We start from the raw sequence: 20,680 nt of genomic DNA on the forward strand, positions 1-20,680 counted from the left end.
ACGCTTTTGCCCTCATTTTCCAGTGGGAGAGCAGGCGAAGAGTAATTCGGACCTTCACAGAGGCGGCTCAGCTCCTTCATATACCAACGTCGCCGCCAGCAAGCCCATCCCCCCCACGAAGGCAGGAACGGATACCAGCCAAACCGTCTTGGACCACTGTCCAACGCCATCGTCGCACGCCCCCGCTAGATGAACGGTCGCCCTCCCAGGCCAAACAGGATATCATAGCGCACATTAAATCCCTGGAAGGAGACCGGGAGGAACCTGTCTCGCGTCCCTTGACGCCATGATCAGATGAATGGCTCTCAACTGAACAACAGCTTGCCCGCTCCCCCAGCTGGTTCCTCTCACCCCGGTACTCTGCAGCATGTCTCACCTTATGCCCCGGCTCCTGTTTGGGAGGAGCAGAAAAATCTCTACTGGCCATAAAACAGAAGTACTATGAGTGGGGGGACAAGGTGGGCAAGTTGCTCGCCGGACTTTTACGGGCGCGTGCGGCTAAAGCTCATATAGCGACTGTCCAGTGTCCGGACGGGACGAAGGTCACCTTGGAGGGGGATAAGCGCGAGACGTTCCAGACCTACTACTCGGCACTATATCAGAAAGATCCGCCGACTCTGGAGGTGGTGGCGGACGTTCTAAATAATTACACGGGGCGACACTACACCCGCACTATGCTACGACCCTGGAAGGCCCTATCACTGAAGAAGAGGTACTAACAGCCATGAGGGAGCTTCCCCTCGGGAAGGCTCCGGGACCGGATGGTCTGCCCCTATCTTTCTATTGCATGTTCCAGTCCCAGCTTTGGCCACATCTCTTAAGGCTGTATAACTCCTTTACAGACACTGAGGGGCCGCCCCAGGATATGGGTATGGCGGAGAGAGCATTGATATTAAAGCCAGGGAAAGACCCCACACAGTGTGCGTCGTATCGCCCCATTGCTCTGCTAAACACCGACCTAAAAACTTACACCAAACTCTTGGCGAAGCATCTGGACCCCCATATGCCGGGCCTGGTGGATCCAGACCAGGTTGACTTTATATGCAACCGGCAGGGGGTGGATAATGTACGCAAAATAGCGCACTTAGTGGGTAAGGCGCACCACTGAGAGATCCCAGCTTGCCTTCTTTCGTTGGATGCTGAGAAGGCATTTGATCGCGTGGATTGGACTTTCCTGCGGGCGGTTTTAAATAAAATTGGAGTAGGCCAGAACATGATCATCCGGATCATGGCTCCATATCTTGCCCAACAGGTTCGGATTCGGGTCAATGACCGGCTCACGGAGCCGTTCACCATTTATAGGGGTACCAGACAGGGGTGTCCCTCTCACCTCTGTTATTTGCCCTTGTGGTGGAACCACTGGCCGAGATGATTCGCCAGGTGCCCGATATACATGGCATCCAAATGGGGGGACGTGAGAACAAGGTGGCGTTGTTTGCCGATGGCGTAGTTTGTCTCTCCTTAACGCGCCCCCTTAGAGTCCCTTCCGGCCCTCCATACTGCGCTGTGCCTTTTTGAACGTGCTTCTGGCCTCAAAATGAATCATAGTAAGTCTTGGGCACTCAATTTAACCATCCCGCAGGAAGAAATCTCTCTCCTGGTGAGCCTGGTCCCATACCGATGGGCCGCCCACTCCATTCGCTGATCAAAACATACAGAAAAATAACAAAGCCCTGATGAGGGTTTGAGAATTGGTTACTAGAACCTGAAACGCGTCGGCATATCTACGAGAGCTAACTATTTCATCAAGTGCCACAGAAAAATAGACATACACTGTGTTGCTCTGGTCATTTGACGTTGCTTTGTTTTTTGGAATAAGAAATTGATTTGGAAAATGAATGAAGTTTTAATGTTTAATGTTTACTGTCATTTGGATGTATTTTTGCTTTGTGTGCATTTTTTTGTAAAGTTTGCTTTGTTTGTAATGTAATGGTTATATATGTGTGTCTTCTTTTGCCAAAAAAGAATAATTCCACAAAAAAGTGTTACTAAAAACATAAATGATAGGTATAAAGAAAAGTACCTGACCAGATTTAATGAATTTTTTAATTTGGTCTATGGAATAATTGTATTAAAAACAAAGAGTGTGTGGGCACTTGTGTTTTTTTTGTTCTAGTTAAACGGTCCAGCCCACCCTCCGTCCCGACAATAGGACCCAACTGCTTTGTGTACAAACTTCTTTTTTTTTTTTTTTTAAATTTGTTTTTATTGTTGCATCAATTAAACATACTCAGCAGTTCAGTCATTGAGAGGTGCGGTGTCAACATTCCGTGTACAAACTTCTTTTAATGCTCAGCCGCTTCTTTCCAAGGAAGAGGAGTGACTCAACAGGCTGGACCCAAAATGAGTGCTGTTGTTCTACCATGCTCGCATACAAGAGTTCCGGGTGAATGACCAACTCTTCGTGGGGAATGTCCGAGCAAAGAAAGGGCAGGCTTTCCAGAAGTGGACCATCTCTAGATAGATCATGCTCTGTATCGAGATATGCTACGCATTGGCTATGAAACAACCCACTGAGGGTTTGTGTGCTCACTCCACTAGAGCGAAAGCTGCAACCACTGCTCTATCACGGGGAGTCTTAGTCCTGGGCATCTGCCAGGCAGCAATATGAGTCTCCTTGCACACATTCACAAATGAAATGAAATGAAATTGGATTTATAAAGAGCATGGCTGCCCTAAAGCGTCCCAGCGCTAACTTCACTAAAAAACAGAAGACCCTGAGAAAAGGAAAAGAGAAAACAAGAAGTTATTCAGCCTTGGGAAAAAGGAAGGTTTTAAGGGATTTTCTGAATTTAAGATAAGAGGGTTCCATCCAGATTTCCCTGGGGAGAGCGTTCCAGTATCTTGCCGCGTTCAAAGAGAACCGGCGGCCTCCCGTACGGGCTTTTCTCACTCTAGGAATGGAGACCAGGTTTTCCCCGTCAGACCGAAGGGTCCGCGACAAAGCACTGCTGCCTGGACATACGGGCTGGCGAGATGGGCATTTTGCCTGTTCGGTCCTGCAGGATTTCCTCCTATGTAATTGGTCCGCAGACCCACCTCTGGGGATGATATTTCTTGGGTATCTATTCTAAGGTAAAGAAACTGCGTCTAGAAGTCTATCAGATGAACAAGTTACTTACCTTCGCCTACGCCTTATCTGGTAGATAATCTGTCTAGCCTCGGATTCCTTACCGACCCACCTATCCTCCTAAGTCAATTTCTAGGAATAGGATAGGATTGTTATCCTTTCAGGGCCCTAGTTTTTCCACACCACTGGTCAGTGTTCTTCGTGGCTCCGTGCTCCTGGCTTGGAAAAAGAAAGACGTCAGAGTGCTGGGGTGGTGCATATATAAATGGCACAGCACATGTCGCTTCCAGCGCAGTCGATGCCACACAGAGCTGAACGACGCCGCCTACTGGCGCTCGGGGGTATTGCTCACGAGAAAAAGAACGGATCCAGTCTGACGCTTGGGGATACTTCTAAGTTAAAGGAGTCTGCATCTAGATAGTCTCTACCAGCAGATAAGGTGTTACTGAAGGTGAGTAACTTATTCAATTGGCCCCACATACTGTTGTGTACTTTTTTAGGTTTTGCATAGGCAGCGCTTGCGCTGTCTCTTCGAGACATGCTGTATTCAGGATAAGTGCAAAAACAACAATTGATGGACAGAATGCAGAACAATGCCGTACATTCACCCCAGTACAGAGATCTGGGCCTAAATCCATTGTTTTTTTGGTCACCATGCCATTCCAGTTTGGACCCAGCCATATACAAATCAGTCTTGTCCCTGCGCCCAATGGGAACAGTCCAGCCAGAACTGCCAGGCCAGGTCCTCCCTGGAACTGGAAACCAGCTTCCTGTGACCGGTTTCGGGCTTTCAGCCTTCATCTGCCAGGATAGCTTTACTCCAGGATTCAGGATAAGAGCATGAAACTCTGCCCACTTTCCACCCGTTTTTTTTAATTCGCTCCTGTCCCTGTCCTTGGTAAACGGTGGCTTTTCATTGGTCAATATGCTTTGTAGTCCCTCCTCAGTACCGCCTTTTCTCTCCTTGTAACCTCCCATGAGGACACACCCTGTTACATGTGTTGTTACTCAATAGCTTATAATTACAGCCACCGAACAATATTTTCTTAAATGGCTTTCTCCTACCTGGAAACGCTCTCCCTCAATGGTGTATTCTTTTTTTTATTTAACTAGCCCGGCACGCCTCAGCACTAATAATGGCGGCTGCGCTCTCCTTTTGTTCCTTGTGATCGCTGAAAGAGGCTGCATGTCTTATTTAAAATGTATTAACTTTTTTTTACAATGGTAGCACCCGCGTCTTAGCTTTAAACATAGTAAGCTAAAACGTAGAAATAAAATGTGCATTTTGTTTTCTATTTCTTTACTTTTGAAGCAATTGCGGCACCCGCCTTTAGCTGACGATGCTCATAGCCTAAGCCCGGGTACCACCATTGAAAGAAAAGTAAACAAATAGAGGGAAAAAAATGGCGCAGCTGCCATTTTCCCCCCTGTTTGCTTACTATTATTACAATCGCGGCACCCGCGCTTTAGCTTTAAACATCTTAAGCTAAAGGACGGGTGCCGCAATTGCTTCAAAAGTAAAGAAAAAAACATTTTTTTCTATTGCTTTACTTTTGAAGCAATCAGTGCACCCGCGCTTAGCTTATAATATTTACAGCTAAAGCGCAAGTGCCACATAGGTCTTGTTTTTGCAAAAGTATAACCTATTGGCATTGTAAATGACAATGCCTTTTATGTGTCTAGAAAACCTGCAAGCGGTGTTTACGCATCACTTGCAGGTTTTCAAAGCACATAAATAAAAAGGCATTATCATTTACAATGCCAATAGCTCAAACTCTTGCAAATGCGATAACCTATTGCATTGCAAATGCTTTTTTTATTTTTTTGCAGTTTTCCGTAGTGTGAACTTGGCCCACTTTACATAAGTACCAGTTACATTACACGGGGTCAGATACATTTAAAACATTTTTTTAAGGCACAGGGAAGTTAAGTGATTTGCTCAGAATCAAGGGTCGTTGAACCCGGAGCCGGGACTCGAACCAGGATTTCCAGTTCCAGATTCGGCAGCTCTGGCCGTAACCCCCCATCTTCTCCACATCCGTTTAATGTTTGCCCTTATTAAAAACAATCTGGGACGTTTACCGCTTCCTTGTATTTAGGCCTGTACTAGATCACATTCCTAAAATGTTTAAATTGTGTTACAGTTGGCTTTTAAAAGATTTAATACGCGATACCAATCAATGAGTGATTCTTGAGTGACTGTTGTAATGTGGGCATTAGACGGTTGTGAATTATTTCCTTTCATTAGCGTAGTTCTTTGCAGTGTTTTATGTGGTTCTTTCGTTGGGGTATTTGAGCAAAGAAAGAAGCAGGGCGACATTGCAAAAGCGAACACTCACATTAAAGCTTCTTTTATTTTTTGAATGGCTTAAGAGAAGTTTAAGGGAAGATTAAAATAGTATGTATGTGTTCAGGTTGTCAAGTGTGTAAACCAGTAGAAAAGAAGTAAGTCTGCCTTTGATGTCGGGTAAAATTTATAAGAGTCGTGCGATTTTCACGTGAGAGGAATGTCAGTGTGGTTTTTGTGAATTAAAACAAGCATTCGAAAGTAGTCTTTTACTATTAAGCCATAAAATGGTGGAAGTATTGTGAAGGGTAAAGGGATCAATACTTCTGCCCTCTGGGCAGTGTTAATGGGGAATCTTTCCTTTTTTGTCTCTGCCCGGTAGGCAATAAGAAAACATCTCTAATGAGTAGTGTTACAGTTTGAAACGTATTGTTTGCATGCACTAGTTTGGTTATGGTTTAAAAGAAAAGGGTACCTTGAAAAAAATACGTCTTATCATTGTGCGTTTTGTAAGCACAAACAAAGATGGTATGCGTTACTGGTCCTGTGGCATGGTTTCATGTATTTAATAGAGCCTGTTCTTGTCTTAGCCCATTGTAAATAGAAGATATCTTTTGGCGCTTCCTCGCTAGCGCTGGACACCAGCAGCGAACATCTTCATGGGTGGCATGTCTGCATCTGGACCCCCTACTTGTAGAGCGAGTATTTACAGGCACTCACTTCAATAAAACTGAAGGCTGCAGAAATTCCAACTAGCTAAATCTCAACTCCTCAACGTTCCTTTGTTTTGACTGTGTACAAGTGTTACCAACCCACAATTGTTTTTCTTGTTAACAAAATTCAACGTACTTCACAATTAATGACAAAGGGTATCTTACGATATTTTCTTGGACGCTTTTTTTGGGATTGCAAACTTTTCCTAACTTGGTGCATCCTAAAACAGTGTTTTGTTTATATTTCGACCAGTTCTGTTTTTTTCCAAATATATATATATATATATATATATATAGATATATATATATTTTTTTTTTCTGAGTGGCTAATACTGTGGATAGTGAAAACCACCGTGTGGCATTGTATTACGATGCATACATCATCAGTACATTTATTTCCAATGCCTAATTTGTAAAAAATAAAAAACAGTGCCATGGCCCTCGCCAGGCCACTTCATCTTGCACCTCCCAATGCCCCTGGCAGGGTTGCCAATAACAGTACAAATATAACTACTAAGCATCACATTCCTCTGAGTGTGACCGGACTATTCAAAGTCCCCAAAGCTATGATAATGGTTTGGACTGAGGGTATCAGTCACTTTTAATGTATATTGATTTAATAAGGAATTGTTGTTGTGCACTTCAAACAGCGCCACCATGTCGCAGACTGTCGTAAGTGCTGGTATTGACAATTAAGTGCCGGGGCTGAGCACCGGAAACCACCATCTTAAATTAAGAATTAAGAGTGCTTAATTTGAGCCAGTGGCTGCAGGTGGGGCCGACAGGCACTCATTTTTGGGGACAGCATTTACTTTTTCTCATCAGATTTTGATCCAGATGAAGAGAGAGAAAGCTCACAAAAGGAGGAGAAAGGGAAAAAAGCAGTCACTAAGGGAGAAAGCAGAGATTAAAAAGAACCTGCACGAGTGAAATAAAGAGAGAATGAATGGTGGTGATAAAAAAGAGGCATGGAGTATATAGTCTTTATATTCTGCAATCCAGATATTTGTCAGCACCAGCTGCAGGCTTCTGAGAAAACGTGGGCACTACCTCTTATTATTTTACAATTAAGAACAGGTCATATGTCTGAAAAATGGACCTCCCGGTGCACGACACCACTAACATTCGCCTTCGCATATTAATTGAAAGCTCAATCGGAGACCTGAGTTTAAAAGTTAAAACTGACTTGATTGGGTTATGCTGAACAGATGGGTAATAATGCTCCAGTGAGAACACCACATTGCAGTGAGAAGTGACTCATAGCTATGGCTCTCCTCCTTAGGTTCAGCCCAATGTTAAGTCTATTTTAATATTCCCCTGGAGTTTCACAGTCCACCAGTATGCCTACCGTTGTTGTATGTGCTGTTATGAGCAGTCTGTTTGCCGCCTTAGTGTTGTATCTCAAACTCGAGTTAGTTAAAGATTTCACAGCCCTCTACTGTCTTCTATAGCAGTGTGCTTTCACACTCCTCCAACTTCCTAGTTTCTGATTTTCAATTACTTTGGCAAGGTTCCTTCTCTGCTTTCCAACTCATCGATGTTTTCCTTTTATTTGCTAACATGGTTGCGAGGTCTGCAACCTTATTAGGAAATAGACTCAGTAAACAGGCTGCTGGTATTTGCCCTATTTGTCTACCTGTGGGTTTCTTTACAGTCAGGATCACTTCCCTCCATTATGGTTCCAAGCTAGGAAAATCCCAGATGTTGTGGAAAAACCAGGCACTGTCATCCCTACATCTAGGACGTATTACTGCAACTGCAGTGTCGTACTTGTGTACATTTTGCTAGGCATGAAGTATGGCCTTTGCACAGTGTTGAATTGTTTGAAATGAGCATTCCTAAATACCTTGGGGGGGATGAGTATTTAAGATTCTACCTCCGTCTCTTCGTCTGCCATAGGATTTTCAGTGCCAGTTTCCCATTTGACTCCTAGATCATGATGTAGTATACAGTTTGATTCCTCCTGGAGTGCTCGGAACATTAGTGGCACTGTTCGCCTCTCCTTCCATGTGCAAAGTAGCTACTGTTCTGTATGTGGGAGCCTCTAATTTTGATAATCACTTCCACACTCTTTTCACTGTCGCATCTAGATAACTGTAACCGAAACTGTCCCTCATGAGTGTCCTACTTTTGTATAGATTGCCATCTAGAGCTATCACAAAGTTTTTGCACAATCCTGTGTCTCGTGCCCTCCTTGGATTGGGGCCACAGTCTCCCTATCTGTAGAATTTCAGGTGTATATGGTGTCGGTTTGTTGGTTCGTTGAAGTTCTCCCACCCAGCAATGCCACAGGACCCCAGTCTGTCAATGCATGGCTTCCGTTCTGCCCCAGGCCAAAGGAGGATTTGCATTGTTTTCCTTACCTTTGAGGTCCAGGTACCAAATCTAGCATCATTCTATTCTATTCACCCACTGCCATGTGCTGGAGTTCTGCCTCCTAGTAACTAGTGCGATTTTTACATGTACACTGTTGTTTCCTAAAGTTGCCTTCATTTTTTCTCATCGACTTATAACACACATTTGCATTAGTGACACTTGGGTTTGTTTCTTGGAAACATTGACCTAGCTAGTGAGAACTTCGTATGAACACTATCACACTGTTATCTGTGGAATATAAACAATGGCAGCCTGATTACTATCTCGGCCCAAGGCAAGAATTCCTTTTTCTATATTTAACCTTTTGTTTCCCAAATATAATCAAAGAAGACACTTGTGTGACATTGAGGCCTTTCACCCAGCAGCTGACATACATCTCCGTGAGGGCCGTCCAATTCGTGATTAAGATGGGGTCCTACACTCTTACCCATCAGGTAAAGGGGTTAGACCATCAAGAAGGCGTTTTTTTTTTTTTAAACCATTATTGAACAGTTCAATAAAATAACAATCACGGGCCAACAACCACAGGGGCCGGCCGCAACACAAGAATAAGATCGAATGTATTATCTAACGACACAGCTCATCAGCCGACAACCTTGAGGTCCGGCAGCAAGTCAGGATAAACATTGTATTGAACTTACAACACATTGCAGGAAAAGACAAAGGTTTCATTTTATGTTCAACACCCCCCCAACCCCCCCCACCAAAAAAGCAAAGAAAAAGAAACAGACATATCTGGTGCCATACCTTCAAACACTATGATAAAGTGAGCGGGTGAAAATAGAATAGTCACAGATCAATTTAAAGGGAGCGACCGAGACGCCTGCGCTAGCAAACACAAGACAGGATATACGGCTAAGCGATCTATAACCCAACGCAGCCGCCCGCACACAGCCCCCGCCCACCCATTGACAACAGGATAGAAAAGGAAGTATGGTTACCAGATACTGGAATAAATACGTTCAGGATAATTCGCCCACGTTATGCATATAGAAGAGACCAAAAGAAAATAAAAGGACAAAGAAATCGTAAAAGAGGAACACAGACAAAATATTAAACCCATCCGCCCACCCTGCACCCCTGCATATGGCTTTCGCCTAACCCCAACTAGCAGTGTGCCTGTCGACCCAGCCAACTAAGTTCTAAAAGAAGAAAAGAGAAAGAGTGGAGGAGGATAGTTCCAAACAGGCTCCCGGTCCTCTCCCCCCCCACCCCCCCCCGCCAGAAACTGTAACCCCTGGGATAAAGCAACAGTCTAACCAATGATAAAAAGAAAACAGATCAGGGGAGCACTTAAAAATACCGCCCGGCCTCCTGTGTGCCCAACAGTATAAATCCCAATTCTAGGAGGACCCTAATACTAACCCTAGGCCATACGTCTCAGCTCTGACCGTTCCGCACCTTCATAGGAACCCCTCCTGGTAGAACCACTGAGTCGACACAAGCAGCCGCATGCCAAGAGAGTTCAAAAAGTGTGTGACCGAGACAAATCCAAAACCTAGGGTCCTGAACAACCCCATCAGCAGCTAAACTCTCCCTCAACGACAGGCAGTCTCGATGTTGCTTCCTCCACAGCCACACTGCAGCCATGGGGGAACAGGATGGAGAGAAGGCACCAATACAGTCAGCGACAGGAAACTCAAGGAAAAGAACGTCAGTCAAGTCTCGAACCCGCAATAGAGACGATGCACACTGAAGAACGTTCCAAGCATTAGGGTCGCAATCTTCTGATGCACTGACCAAGGGCTCCAAACACTCTTGTCGCACAGGGTCCTCATTGGGAAACAACATGGCGATCTCGGGTGTCGTAGCCAGGCGCAGGTCATGTAGCGAAGCAGGGTCTGGTCCCGCAAATCCTTTGTCCGTTAAGCCCGCTATCATTCCGCAAATCAGGTCGTCCATACGAACGTGAAACGCCGCGATGGCTGCCATTACTGTTGCAAGCGACGGCTCACGATCCGTCCGATTCATCACTCCACTCCCAGAAACGGACATTTACATACCCCCCAGAGACACCTGGCTCTCCGGGGGGAGCGGATAATGGCAGTGCGGACGGCTTTAGAGGGTGGCCGCACACTTCCTGCGACTGCAAACAGTACCCCGCTGCCGCAGGCGGAGACCCCGACCACCGAGCACCAGCGGGGGCCAAACCGGGTCCACAGGACGAGGACCTCCGCCCACAGCCTCAATATTGCTGCTGCACTGCTCTCACCAAAGTTGAACACTCCACAGGGATTGCTGTCGAAATTGGGTTTACAATACTTCCACCGCTGTAGACCGGACCCTGGTCGCGGCTGGCAGCCGATGTTGTTCAACTGCAGCCCGGCCAGACCAAAACTCGAGACCCTGGCTTTCCAGCTGAACTAGGCCTCAAACTTCAACTCGACATAACTTCGTCAAGTCAGTGAATTAAGTTTCCGGGATAGCACCATCGGAGCATACATAGATTCATACACCTTGAGGTCGGGCGCAAAATCTGGATTTTCATCAGGATCATCTGGCGGGGGACGGAGATCGACGGAGCCGGGAGCCCAAGGAGCCATCTTATTTGCGAGCGTAGCTCCTCCCCAAGAAGGCGGTTTCTTGACAGACCATACATTTACACCCTAGTCACGTAGGTTAGAGTTTGCATCATAGGAGTCGCTAGTCTGTTATAATACTGTATCTGAATGCATATATAGCTTATCTCAACACGATTGTGGAACTCTTTGTTTTTTCACTGTCTTGACACCTATTTTAACTTTTGTCTGCATCTGTCTATTGATCATGACAGCGCATATTTTGTATACAATAATAACTGCGGTTCAATAAGTATTGAAAAACGTCCCTTCGTGTATTTTTTGTATATTTCTCGGAGTGAAAGAGAGCACATGTATCTGAGCGAAAGGTTCTAGATCTGTCACCACGGTTCCTGAGGGAACAGGGGATGTTCAGTAGTTGCCAGGACTGTGCGTTACTTGTCTAGGGTGGGGGGTGGCTAATGGTGGCACTGAGAGTTAGCTGGTACAAGGGAAGACATACTCTGCAGAGATGAATGGATTCAGTCTAGCACCATCCTAAATTTATGACTTCGACAAACGCGCAATTCCTACTGATTAGTGATAACTACACACCATCACCTAACTGTCCAATGCAGCTAAGCAATTGGATAGAACGATTTATTGTCCGGGAAAACGCCTTCTCCCTCAAATGGCAGCAGTCCAAGTTTACACCATGCCACCCTTTGTTTTCCTGAGCCCCACATGAGGTCAACTAACACTAGATCCAGTTCCAGAGAGGACCCCCATGGAAACTGTAACTGTTAGGCCGAAAAGTAGTAGAATTTCCTAGGGAGCATGACCATTTTGCATAAGGCAATCCTCCCTGTCAAGGATATTGGTATTGTCCTCCCGAAAGCTACACTTCCTCTTGAGGCTGCAAGCTCCATTTTGATATTCCCATTAACTAAATGGGACTCTGAGTTATAGATTTGCACGCCTAGGTAACAAAATGTGTTGGGTTTAAACTTCAGTCTTTGGTATACCATTGTGAATGCCATTCTTCTCATACCCCAGTGTATGAGGAATTTGTAAGATTTATTCCACTACAGTCAGTGCCCTGATGTCTCATCAATGTCTGCTTGTGCCTTCATAGTATGGTCAAAGTCAGTGTGCACATCTTTAAAAAATATATTTTATCTGCATAAAGCAGCGTGACGCTGCGTGTTTACCCATGTGTCATCTTGCCTGGTCTTCTTTACTAAAATTCCTTTCTTTTTTAACCCCTTTATCTATCAATCCACACATCTATTGGCCTGGCAGTCATGGCAGACAGTATTTAGAATTACTCAAAAAGCAACCCAACTTCTGTTTTTATACACATTTCAAAATGAATACAGACAAGAAAATGAAGGCTTTTTGTCTGTATTTATTTGTAAAAATGAGTAAAAACGGAAAACCGAGCCGTATTTATGTTGTGTGACGTAGCAAGGCGACTGCTAATTTTTGAAGGATGTTTGTTGCCAGTGCTAGTAGAAGTATTCGGGTCGAATAGTGTTAATTATCAGCAATTTAAACGTGGAAACCTAACGATCAGAAAATGAGCCTGGGGTCGCAGTTGTTGATAACACATTTCGTGCTTTGTGTACTTATAAAGGTTTGTCTGAGAAGAGACTTGGAAATCCCTTGTTAGTGCGAAGTCCATGTCCGTGGCTGTACCCAATCACAGCTTGCCTGTCCTTCTCTGACAGAGGAAATGAAAGTAACGAAGTATCTGACTTCCCATCTGCTCCTAAACGAAAGCTTGCGTTTTGTCGATCACCCGTTCGACTCACAAAAAGCGATGCTGTCATTATGACCATTGACGCAACTGCCTAAGTCTGCTTCTTAAAAGGTATATAGTTCTCGTCTGATAAACTAATGTTTTTTTACAGGTTGGGTGGAGTACTGCTCGGGATTACTACACTTTTTTGTGGTCGCCTCTGCCTGAAAACTACGTAGCAGAGTCCACAGTGAACTGTGTGCTGTCTTTTCAAGGTAAGAAAATCATATTTATGATTATGTGCATAAAGGAAGATACCATAATAATTCGAGTACACGTTTTTAAATTGCAATCTTTCTGTTTTCGTTATTCCCGAAGCCAGAAAGCTTCACGTATTTCTAACCTTCATATATAAATGTCAATTGTGTGAGGCTGAGCGGCTTTAAAGTGAGATTTATTTCTCACTCCACATTGAGCCATGTGTTGGGAGTTCAAGGGGATGACAAAGGGATAAATCGAGTACATTTGTACGAAGATCAGGTGGTAGGTGGCAGATTTATCAGTTGCTGCCAACCATTTAGCTAGCACCTAATGTGAAAGATCGTCCCCCTTACTTACTTCTACCAAGTGAGGGCCTGCGCTTAAGTCGAAATACACGTTTTCTTGACAATATGATGACTTAGTTACAGTGACACACACATTTTTTTATTTGCTTGTTTGCTTTTAAGACTCCCCAGTTGTTTACCTCGATTCTGGCTTTTGAACAGAGACTTTGTGGTCCGGAATGTTAGAAACAAACCTGTGTGAAGCCCTAGTAAATTTGAGGCAAAAAACCCCAAATCAAAACGCAACTGACCTTTGCACATGCCCCTGCCTTAATAAGCCTTACCGTAGTTGTTTTTTGACCGATTTTTTGGAATGGGTTTATATGTTTACTGTACAAATGCTCGGTTTTCGGATGATTTAGGCTCAACAGTTTAAAAAGGGTATTATCATAAACTAGACTTTCCTATACTTTGTAAATCATTGACATAAGTCTTAGGTTTTACCTCAATGCAAATAGGATGAATCTTTTTTCTGGAGTTGATATTTAAGCCTAGTTTCTTTCTTTTCCCTAATTCGTCAGTGTTAATAGGACTAGTGCTATTAGTTCTATTTTGCTTTCACCTTTTACCCAGACCATTTATGGGGTCTGGCCTCTGAACTATTATGTCAAGTTGTTTTGCAGCATGAGTTTTTGTACACTTTCACATACATTGTGCGGTTTGGTACATGGGTACCTCATTTTCAGTTCTCCCCAAAAGCCAACAAAACTGTTGAATATAAACAATATATGCTAATGTAATGAGAATACTTAAGGGTTTTGGCGGTGTCATCCTTGATGCACATGCATCCACAGACAGACATTAGGATTGATTTCAGGTAACTTAGCTGGAGTTTATATTGGAAGACATTGAAGAGAGTTAAAGGTCAACATAATACTATCCTTATGTGACTTGGTTCTTAAAGGGCAGGTTGTATGAAATATTGCAGGTGTTGACTAATTTCAACGTTTATTTAACCTTTTCTACATTGTTCTATAGATAACAAGCATCCTTTGTTTCTTAGCATTCAAAGCAGCTTCACAAAGGTTACAAATTATCTTTTAGTTCAACACCTGGCCCTCTCTATGGTCTGTACATGAGGAAAGTAAGAGGCAAACTTTATTCATACTTACCCAAGTTCTGAGCATCACCATCTCCCACCACCCTAACCCCGTTTGAAAACATGAACACTTGTACATCAACAAGTTGAGAGTTATGAATTCATTTATTTAGCAAAACTTCACAGAGAAAAGGAAACGGCATAACAAAGATTCATAAATACAATTTGGTTGTATTCAACACATTAACAAATGACCTACTATTTTTTATAAAATCTAGTCCAGGATTCTACCTGCCCAGATACTAATCCATCCCAAAACAATCACAATACTCTAGCGCTCCTACATTCATTGTTCTCCCCCATTTATTTTCACCAGGTGTACATAACGTGTGTTATTCATACAGGTTATTAATTGGTGGATATTCTAAGAAACGTCTGCAGCATTTTCAGTTTTATTTGCCAATTCGCATATGTTGTGCAGGGCTCTGAACACCAGAGTCATCTGCCAAAGCAAACCAAATAAAGCCATGACAGCAAACGACTTTTTGCAGGAACAACAATACAGTACATATGGGTAATTAACAAATTTACACCCCACCCCCAACTCCCTCCCACTTCCTCCCCCCAAAAGATACGTCTGCAGCATTTTAGTGAATCCAAGATTTTCAGTTTGCTCATGATGTATGGGATAACAGATAATTATATCCTCTAAGAAGGAAGAGTAAGTGATTTACAATAACCCTTAGAGTACAACTGTAGGTATGAAAGCATAGAAAGTATACCTTTCCTAGCATTTCTGAACCAACATTTCAATTCTGTTTTGAACACAGAGGCTAGGATTACACATTAACTTTCCTTTTGATACTCAAACATTTGAAAGCCAAAACAGAAAAAGTTCTGACGAAAGAGTATAACTACCAGCAGATTCCATTGCCCACTTCTTACAGCCAGTCACAGACAAATAAGTCCATCTCATAATGTGTTTGAGCCGAGCACTTCCTCTTCTTCATGCAAAGTCAGCCAAGCTTTCAAAGGAGCCAGAAATGTACTTCTTCTTTTTAGGGCTTTCCTAGGCAGCACTTGCGCTGTCTCTTCGAGACATGCTGTATTCAGGATATGGGCATTTAGCTACAACCACTTTCCGCCCGTCTTTATAATTGGATTGTTTCACTACCCTTTGGAAATGGTAACTTTTTATTGGTTGATAGGCTTAGTAGTCCCTTAGTACCGCCTTTTCTCTCATTGTGCCCTCCAATAGGAACTGAAGGTAACCATGCTTGCTCCCTCTCCCGGGCTGCAGCTGGCTCCTCTTATTCCCCATTCTTTCCCTCTCTTCGGATTTAGCTGCTTCTCCCAAAGCTTTAATAATGGCAGACCCGCAAGTCACCAAAATCTTTTTTATTTTTATTTATTACATTTTTTATGCAGCATGGCACGCCAAGCTTGATATTCATGATGGCCGTGCCCTTTTCTTTTTCATTTTACTTGCATTTGACCTTCAATAATGGTGGCCGCTCAACTTCCTTTTAGCACAGCTCGCTCAAATCCTTTTTCTTTTAAAAATAAATAAATTATATTGTTCATGCTTCAAATTGGCAGTCCGCCTCTGGTTGTGGAGTGGGCTTCTTGGGTCCTTAAGCTGCGTCCGAGGCAGACACACTTGTTTAATTATTTTGCCACGGCAAACTCAGTCTGATAGATTTTATCTATGTGATGTCATTAACAACAGGAGAGCCAGGGATTTTCACCCAATGCCTGTTCAGTTTTTCCTCATTGGGCCTCGATAGTAAATGTTGCGTGCTGGGGACTGAACTACTGCCATTTTATCACTTTGCCTTCACATCTTTCATATACCCACTTGTGTTAAACAGCAGGAGTCAAACACTGCCACTGACCAGGCACACAAGATCAGCGTCACAGACTGCTTTGAGTGTCTTCCCATTGTCTTTTCTTTTCTCTGGGCCGAGGGGGCTAAATCCATGCAACCTACGTGTCTGCCCATTGGCTTTTCTTTTCTGTGGGTGGAGGAGGTTAACTCCATGCAACCTACGTTAGTGGGGTTTGTTTATAGTCTCTGGTGCATGGCAGGTTATTTGCAGACTCGTTGCGCTTTATACAATAGATATCATGAAACATTAAGCTAATCCAGAGGAGGGATTTTATTGTTGTTTAATTTGCTTTCACTTTAACTGTGACAGCCAAGTGCCTCTGTCTATGCGTGGCTTACCATATGTACATTATAAAACACACAAGTCACTTCACGGGCGCCATGCGCTCTACTTTTACATACATAGCGCCCTCTTTCTAAACAATGGTTTTCAGTTGTTTCAGTTCTACTGCTGTCACATTTTGTGGGTCGGGGGCAGGAGGTGTGAGGTTTATCCTCCTTGCCCTTTGCCCGCCCCTACCACATTGGTGCCACCCGTGCCTCTCTCTCCCCTGAGTTTTCACTTGTTGCTGATAGGGTGCAGTCGCATACTTGGACAACACTAATTGAGGCAGGTGGCTCTCACTGAATCTAGAATCAAAAAGAGTGGGACTAGGAGCCAGATTAAGGTCCAGTACCTGTGCTCCTCACTATAATTGACACACATAATCAGTGTGGCTACTTGTTCCTATGTGGAGAGGGTATAGGAAATGTTAAGGAAAAGGTGTGGTTGGAATATATGGTTCCTGGGGGATCTTCCATATTTGGAAGTATTGCCCTCACACACCCTTGTGGGTTTCATGCTTCATCATCGGGCATTTTGCTCCTTGTGGGTTCCACGCTACAGTACCCCACGGACCCCGCGAGAGGGCTCTTTGTCGGACATCTTTTCTTGTATCAGCCATGACAGTGCATTCTGTTGTGTGGGGTATAATGTGAATGGTGGAGAGTGTGATCTTAAAATTACCTAAAGGAGATGAAATTTTATTCAGAGACCCTTCTGTAAGGTAAAAAACTAAGATACGGTAGTGTGCGCAAGGTTATGATACGCCACTACTCATTGACTGTGTTGTAGTGAACTATTGTGGTTTTACTATTCAGGTCGACATGTTCCATGCTATGTTGGTCTAGTACTGGATCCCTAGTGTTTCTTCAGGACCAAAAAATATGTTCCCTACCCCTGAATTAGGGTGGGCATCTAGAGTCTTAATAAACTCAATCCCTGGTAGTTACAGAGTAAATCCTAGGTATCTATGTCATGCTCCCCCCAGTTGGAATCCATAAATCAACACCAGGCAGGCAGGACAAGGGATGAGTGATGGGTTGCTAACCGCGCATGGAACTTAACCGGAATAATCTGGCGGTTGACATAAGGCACATTATGGCCTATGAGTAGGGGTTGATTTATGGTATTTTTGCTGTACGTGACTCAGGTTATTCCGTTTTAAGGTATGTATTTTGTTGTGTTGATGTAACTAAGAAGGGAGATTCAAAGCATTTACTATCAATGTGACAGAAATACAAGCCATGTGAGATGTCAAAACTTGTAGTGTGTGTATTAATGTATGGAATTGTTTCTTGGGTAACAACTTAATGGCTGTTTTCATTTAATGGAACTTGCTTATTCATGCATGTGGTATTTGTCTTTAAATTCGTTCAGTTTCCTATTTAATCTCGCTAACTTGTTCTTGAAAGCAAAGCACCGCCCCCCACATCTTTAGTTTTCTTATTGTACGTTTGTCAGAGGACTCCAGCTTTACATGTGCTCTACTAGTTCATGACAAGTTTTACTTCTAAATCATACAGAATATAATTTTGCTACCAAGTAGGTTCTGTATGGTTGGTCGTTTGACACCTGACTTGTTTAATAATACAGACCTTGGTATCCTGTGGATGCTTAGCACTACGGTATCTCAAGGATTTCCATCATATTTTTTAGTTCTCTTTATATAGGTGTGTGCTTAGCCTGGATAAATGGTATTGGCTGTCTAAAAGAGTTGTGGTTGCCAAGGCTTCTAGGCAGAACATTAGTTTAATGGTGTCATGTGCTTCTTTTGCTTCCAAACAGATTGTTCCCAGTGGTAATTCCATATTATTGGTCATGTAGACAATGCTGCTAGTTGCTTCTCTGGTCCCAGTGGTAATTTCTCAGTCTTAGTTCTCTACTCAGTACTGCTAGCTGCTTCTCTGGTCCTATTGGTAATTTCTCATTCTAAGTCCTCTAGTCAGTGCTGCTAGCTTTTTCTCTGGTACAGTCAGTAACTTCCCCATTCTAAGTCTTCTACGCAGTGCTGCAGCTGTGTCTCTCTTCCCAGGTGCAATTCCTCATTCTAAGTCCTTCAAACTGTGCTGTTTCTCTGGTCTCATCGGTAATTCCCCAATTCTAAATCCTCTAGACAGTGCTACTAGTTGCTTCTTTTGTCTCAGTGGTAATTGCTTGTTCTAAGTCCTCTAGCCAGTGTTGCTAGCTGCATCTTTGGTTCCGTCAGTAAGTCCCTCATTCGAAGTCCTCTAGGCAGTGCTGCAGCTGCGTCTCTGTTCCCAGTGGTAATTCCTCGTTCTTAGTCACCTTACCACTGCTGCAGCTGCTTCTTTGGTCCTGTCTGCAACTCCTCAATTTTAAGTCCTATAGGTAGTGCTTCAGCTGTGTCTCTGTTCCCAGTGGTAATTCCCCATTCTTAGTCCTCTACACAGTTGTGGATCTGCATCTATGTTCATACATCCACTATATTCCAAACCAAAACAGATAAGTAAAAGACTTTGTCTTTTACAAGGCCAATAGCTCGAACTCACAAAAATGAGACCTTTCGCATTGCAAATACTTATCTGGTCCTGTCAAAACAAAGCATCCATTACACTACTCATCCTCAAGTTATGTGGCCTACGTTTAGTCTCCATTTTAGCTTTTCATTTTTACTTTCGCATTATTTTGTAGTGGCGGTTTGCACATGCTTTTCCATCTTATGAAAATGTCCTTTGCATGCATTTCTTTTAGATAGGCATTGTCGCCCAGTAGTCTGCACATTTAGTTTCAGAATCCTACATTTCAGAATATTTGATTTCTTTTCTGTACTCGTAGGAGATTACTTCTCTGCTGCAATCTAATTAACACATTGTACGGCACCTCCTGGCACTGTGTGATAAGTTTGTCGCCTTATTATAAAAAAAAACATCCATGCTGTAGTCCGTGAGAGGTTCACTTCATGCCAGACTCGCCATGGAATCTTGTGGTGACCTGTCCCCGAATTTCATCCTGAGAAGGAAGATAGCCATGCATAAGACGTGGGCAAGCTTGGACGCTTGAGACAGGATTCATTCCTTGATGTACTAAGGCTGGCTTCCTGATATTCAAAACCAAGGTATGGTATTAGGTCATTCCAATACGCTGGCAGGCGGAAAGAGTACTCCCGACATGCTATCTTTAGCATAGAAATGTTCGGGCTAGACAGAAGTAATGTTAGCAACATTATGAACAATTAACATGGTTGAATTGTTTGTGTTTTTCACCTTTCTAATTATTCTTATTGCAATGATGTCTCATCTGTTTCATAATCACTTTTCATGTAATTTTTTTCAAAGATTAGAGCATTTCAATAAATATTTGAAAATGCAATCCTACATCTTTTCTTTGTGACACTTTGCGCATGCATGAGTGACAAATGAAAGAGTAGATTGTTTCCACGATTTCCTTGTGAATCTGAGAGCCATGTTCTAAGTTACTGACAACACCTACAACTCTGTAAGTTTAAGAGTTTAGATGCAGTACTAGGAGATATCCAAACAGACCAACATTTACTGATTATATGGTAAGACTCAGTCCCTGTATTATGAAGTTTTGTTGTTCTAATACACACTACCAATTTAACTTATAGTCCTAAATTGATCAATATCATATATATTTTACTTGATGCATCATACCCCATTTTAGAATAATGCTGAAGATAAACATTTAATGTTTATCCCCTGCGAATTACGACATCCATGGATGAGTATTCAGTAAGGCCCGTTATTTGCAGGTGGACTAATTTTCATCAGTTGATTCTTAAGGGAATTGAAACTTTCTTTCCCAAATTTCAGGAATGTTTATATTATATGATAGGACTTTCGATCCAGGAGTTTCCTTATTCTGGAAATTACATAAAAGGCCACTTTTCCTGCCAGGGCCCATCTGAAGATTGGGGGAAGTAGATGTCTAAGGGCTCTAGCATACTTAACTCCAGAGCCTTTTCCTCGTTTCCCAGGTTGGGGATCATCTCTATGGGGTGTTCTTATGGTCAGACACTGGTCGACCAATACAGTGTATCTGGGACTCCGCTCAATATTCTAATCATCCAAAGTGCCTATATAATCTGCTCTCTTGTTGGGGCGCTTGTCATCTGGAGAGATTAGCAGTGGGACTGCAGAGGGTTACTTCATATCAGTCT

The 20,680-nt window shown here is 43.2% G+C and overlaps 1 protein-coding gene across 11 annotated transcripts in view; it reads left to right on the forward strand.

Moving 5' to 3' along the window:
• Nucleotides 1-20,680, forward strand: part of TAX1BP1 (Tax1 binding protein 1) — an 804,469-nt gene that overhangs the window by 128,359 nt on the left and 655,430 nt on the right. For all 11 annotated transcript variants that reach the window (XM_086941702.1, XM_086941704.1, XM_086941697.1 and 8 more), the window contains exon 3: nucleotides 12,858-12,960. In XM_086941702.1, coding sequence (XP_086797828.1) covers nucleotides 12,858-12,960 — 103 coding nt within the window. The remainder of the gene's footprint in view (nucleotides 1-12,857; nucleotides 12,961-20,680) is intronic.

This window comes from Lissotriton vulgaris, chromosome 10 (genome assembly GCF_964263255.1).
Source record: "Lissotriton vulgaris chromosome 10, aLisVul1.2, whole genome shotgun sequence".
In the NCBI taxonomy this organism is placed as follows: domain Eukaryota; kingdom Metazoa; phylum Chordata; class Amphibia; order Caudata; family Salamandridae; genus Lissotriton; species Lissotriton vulgaris.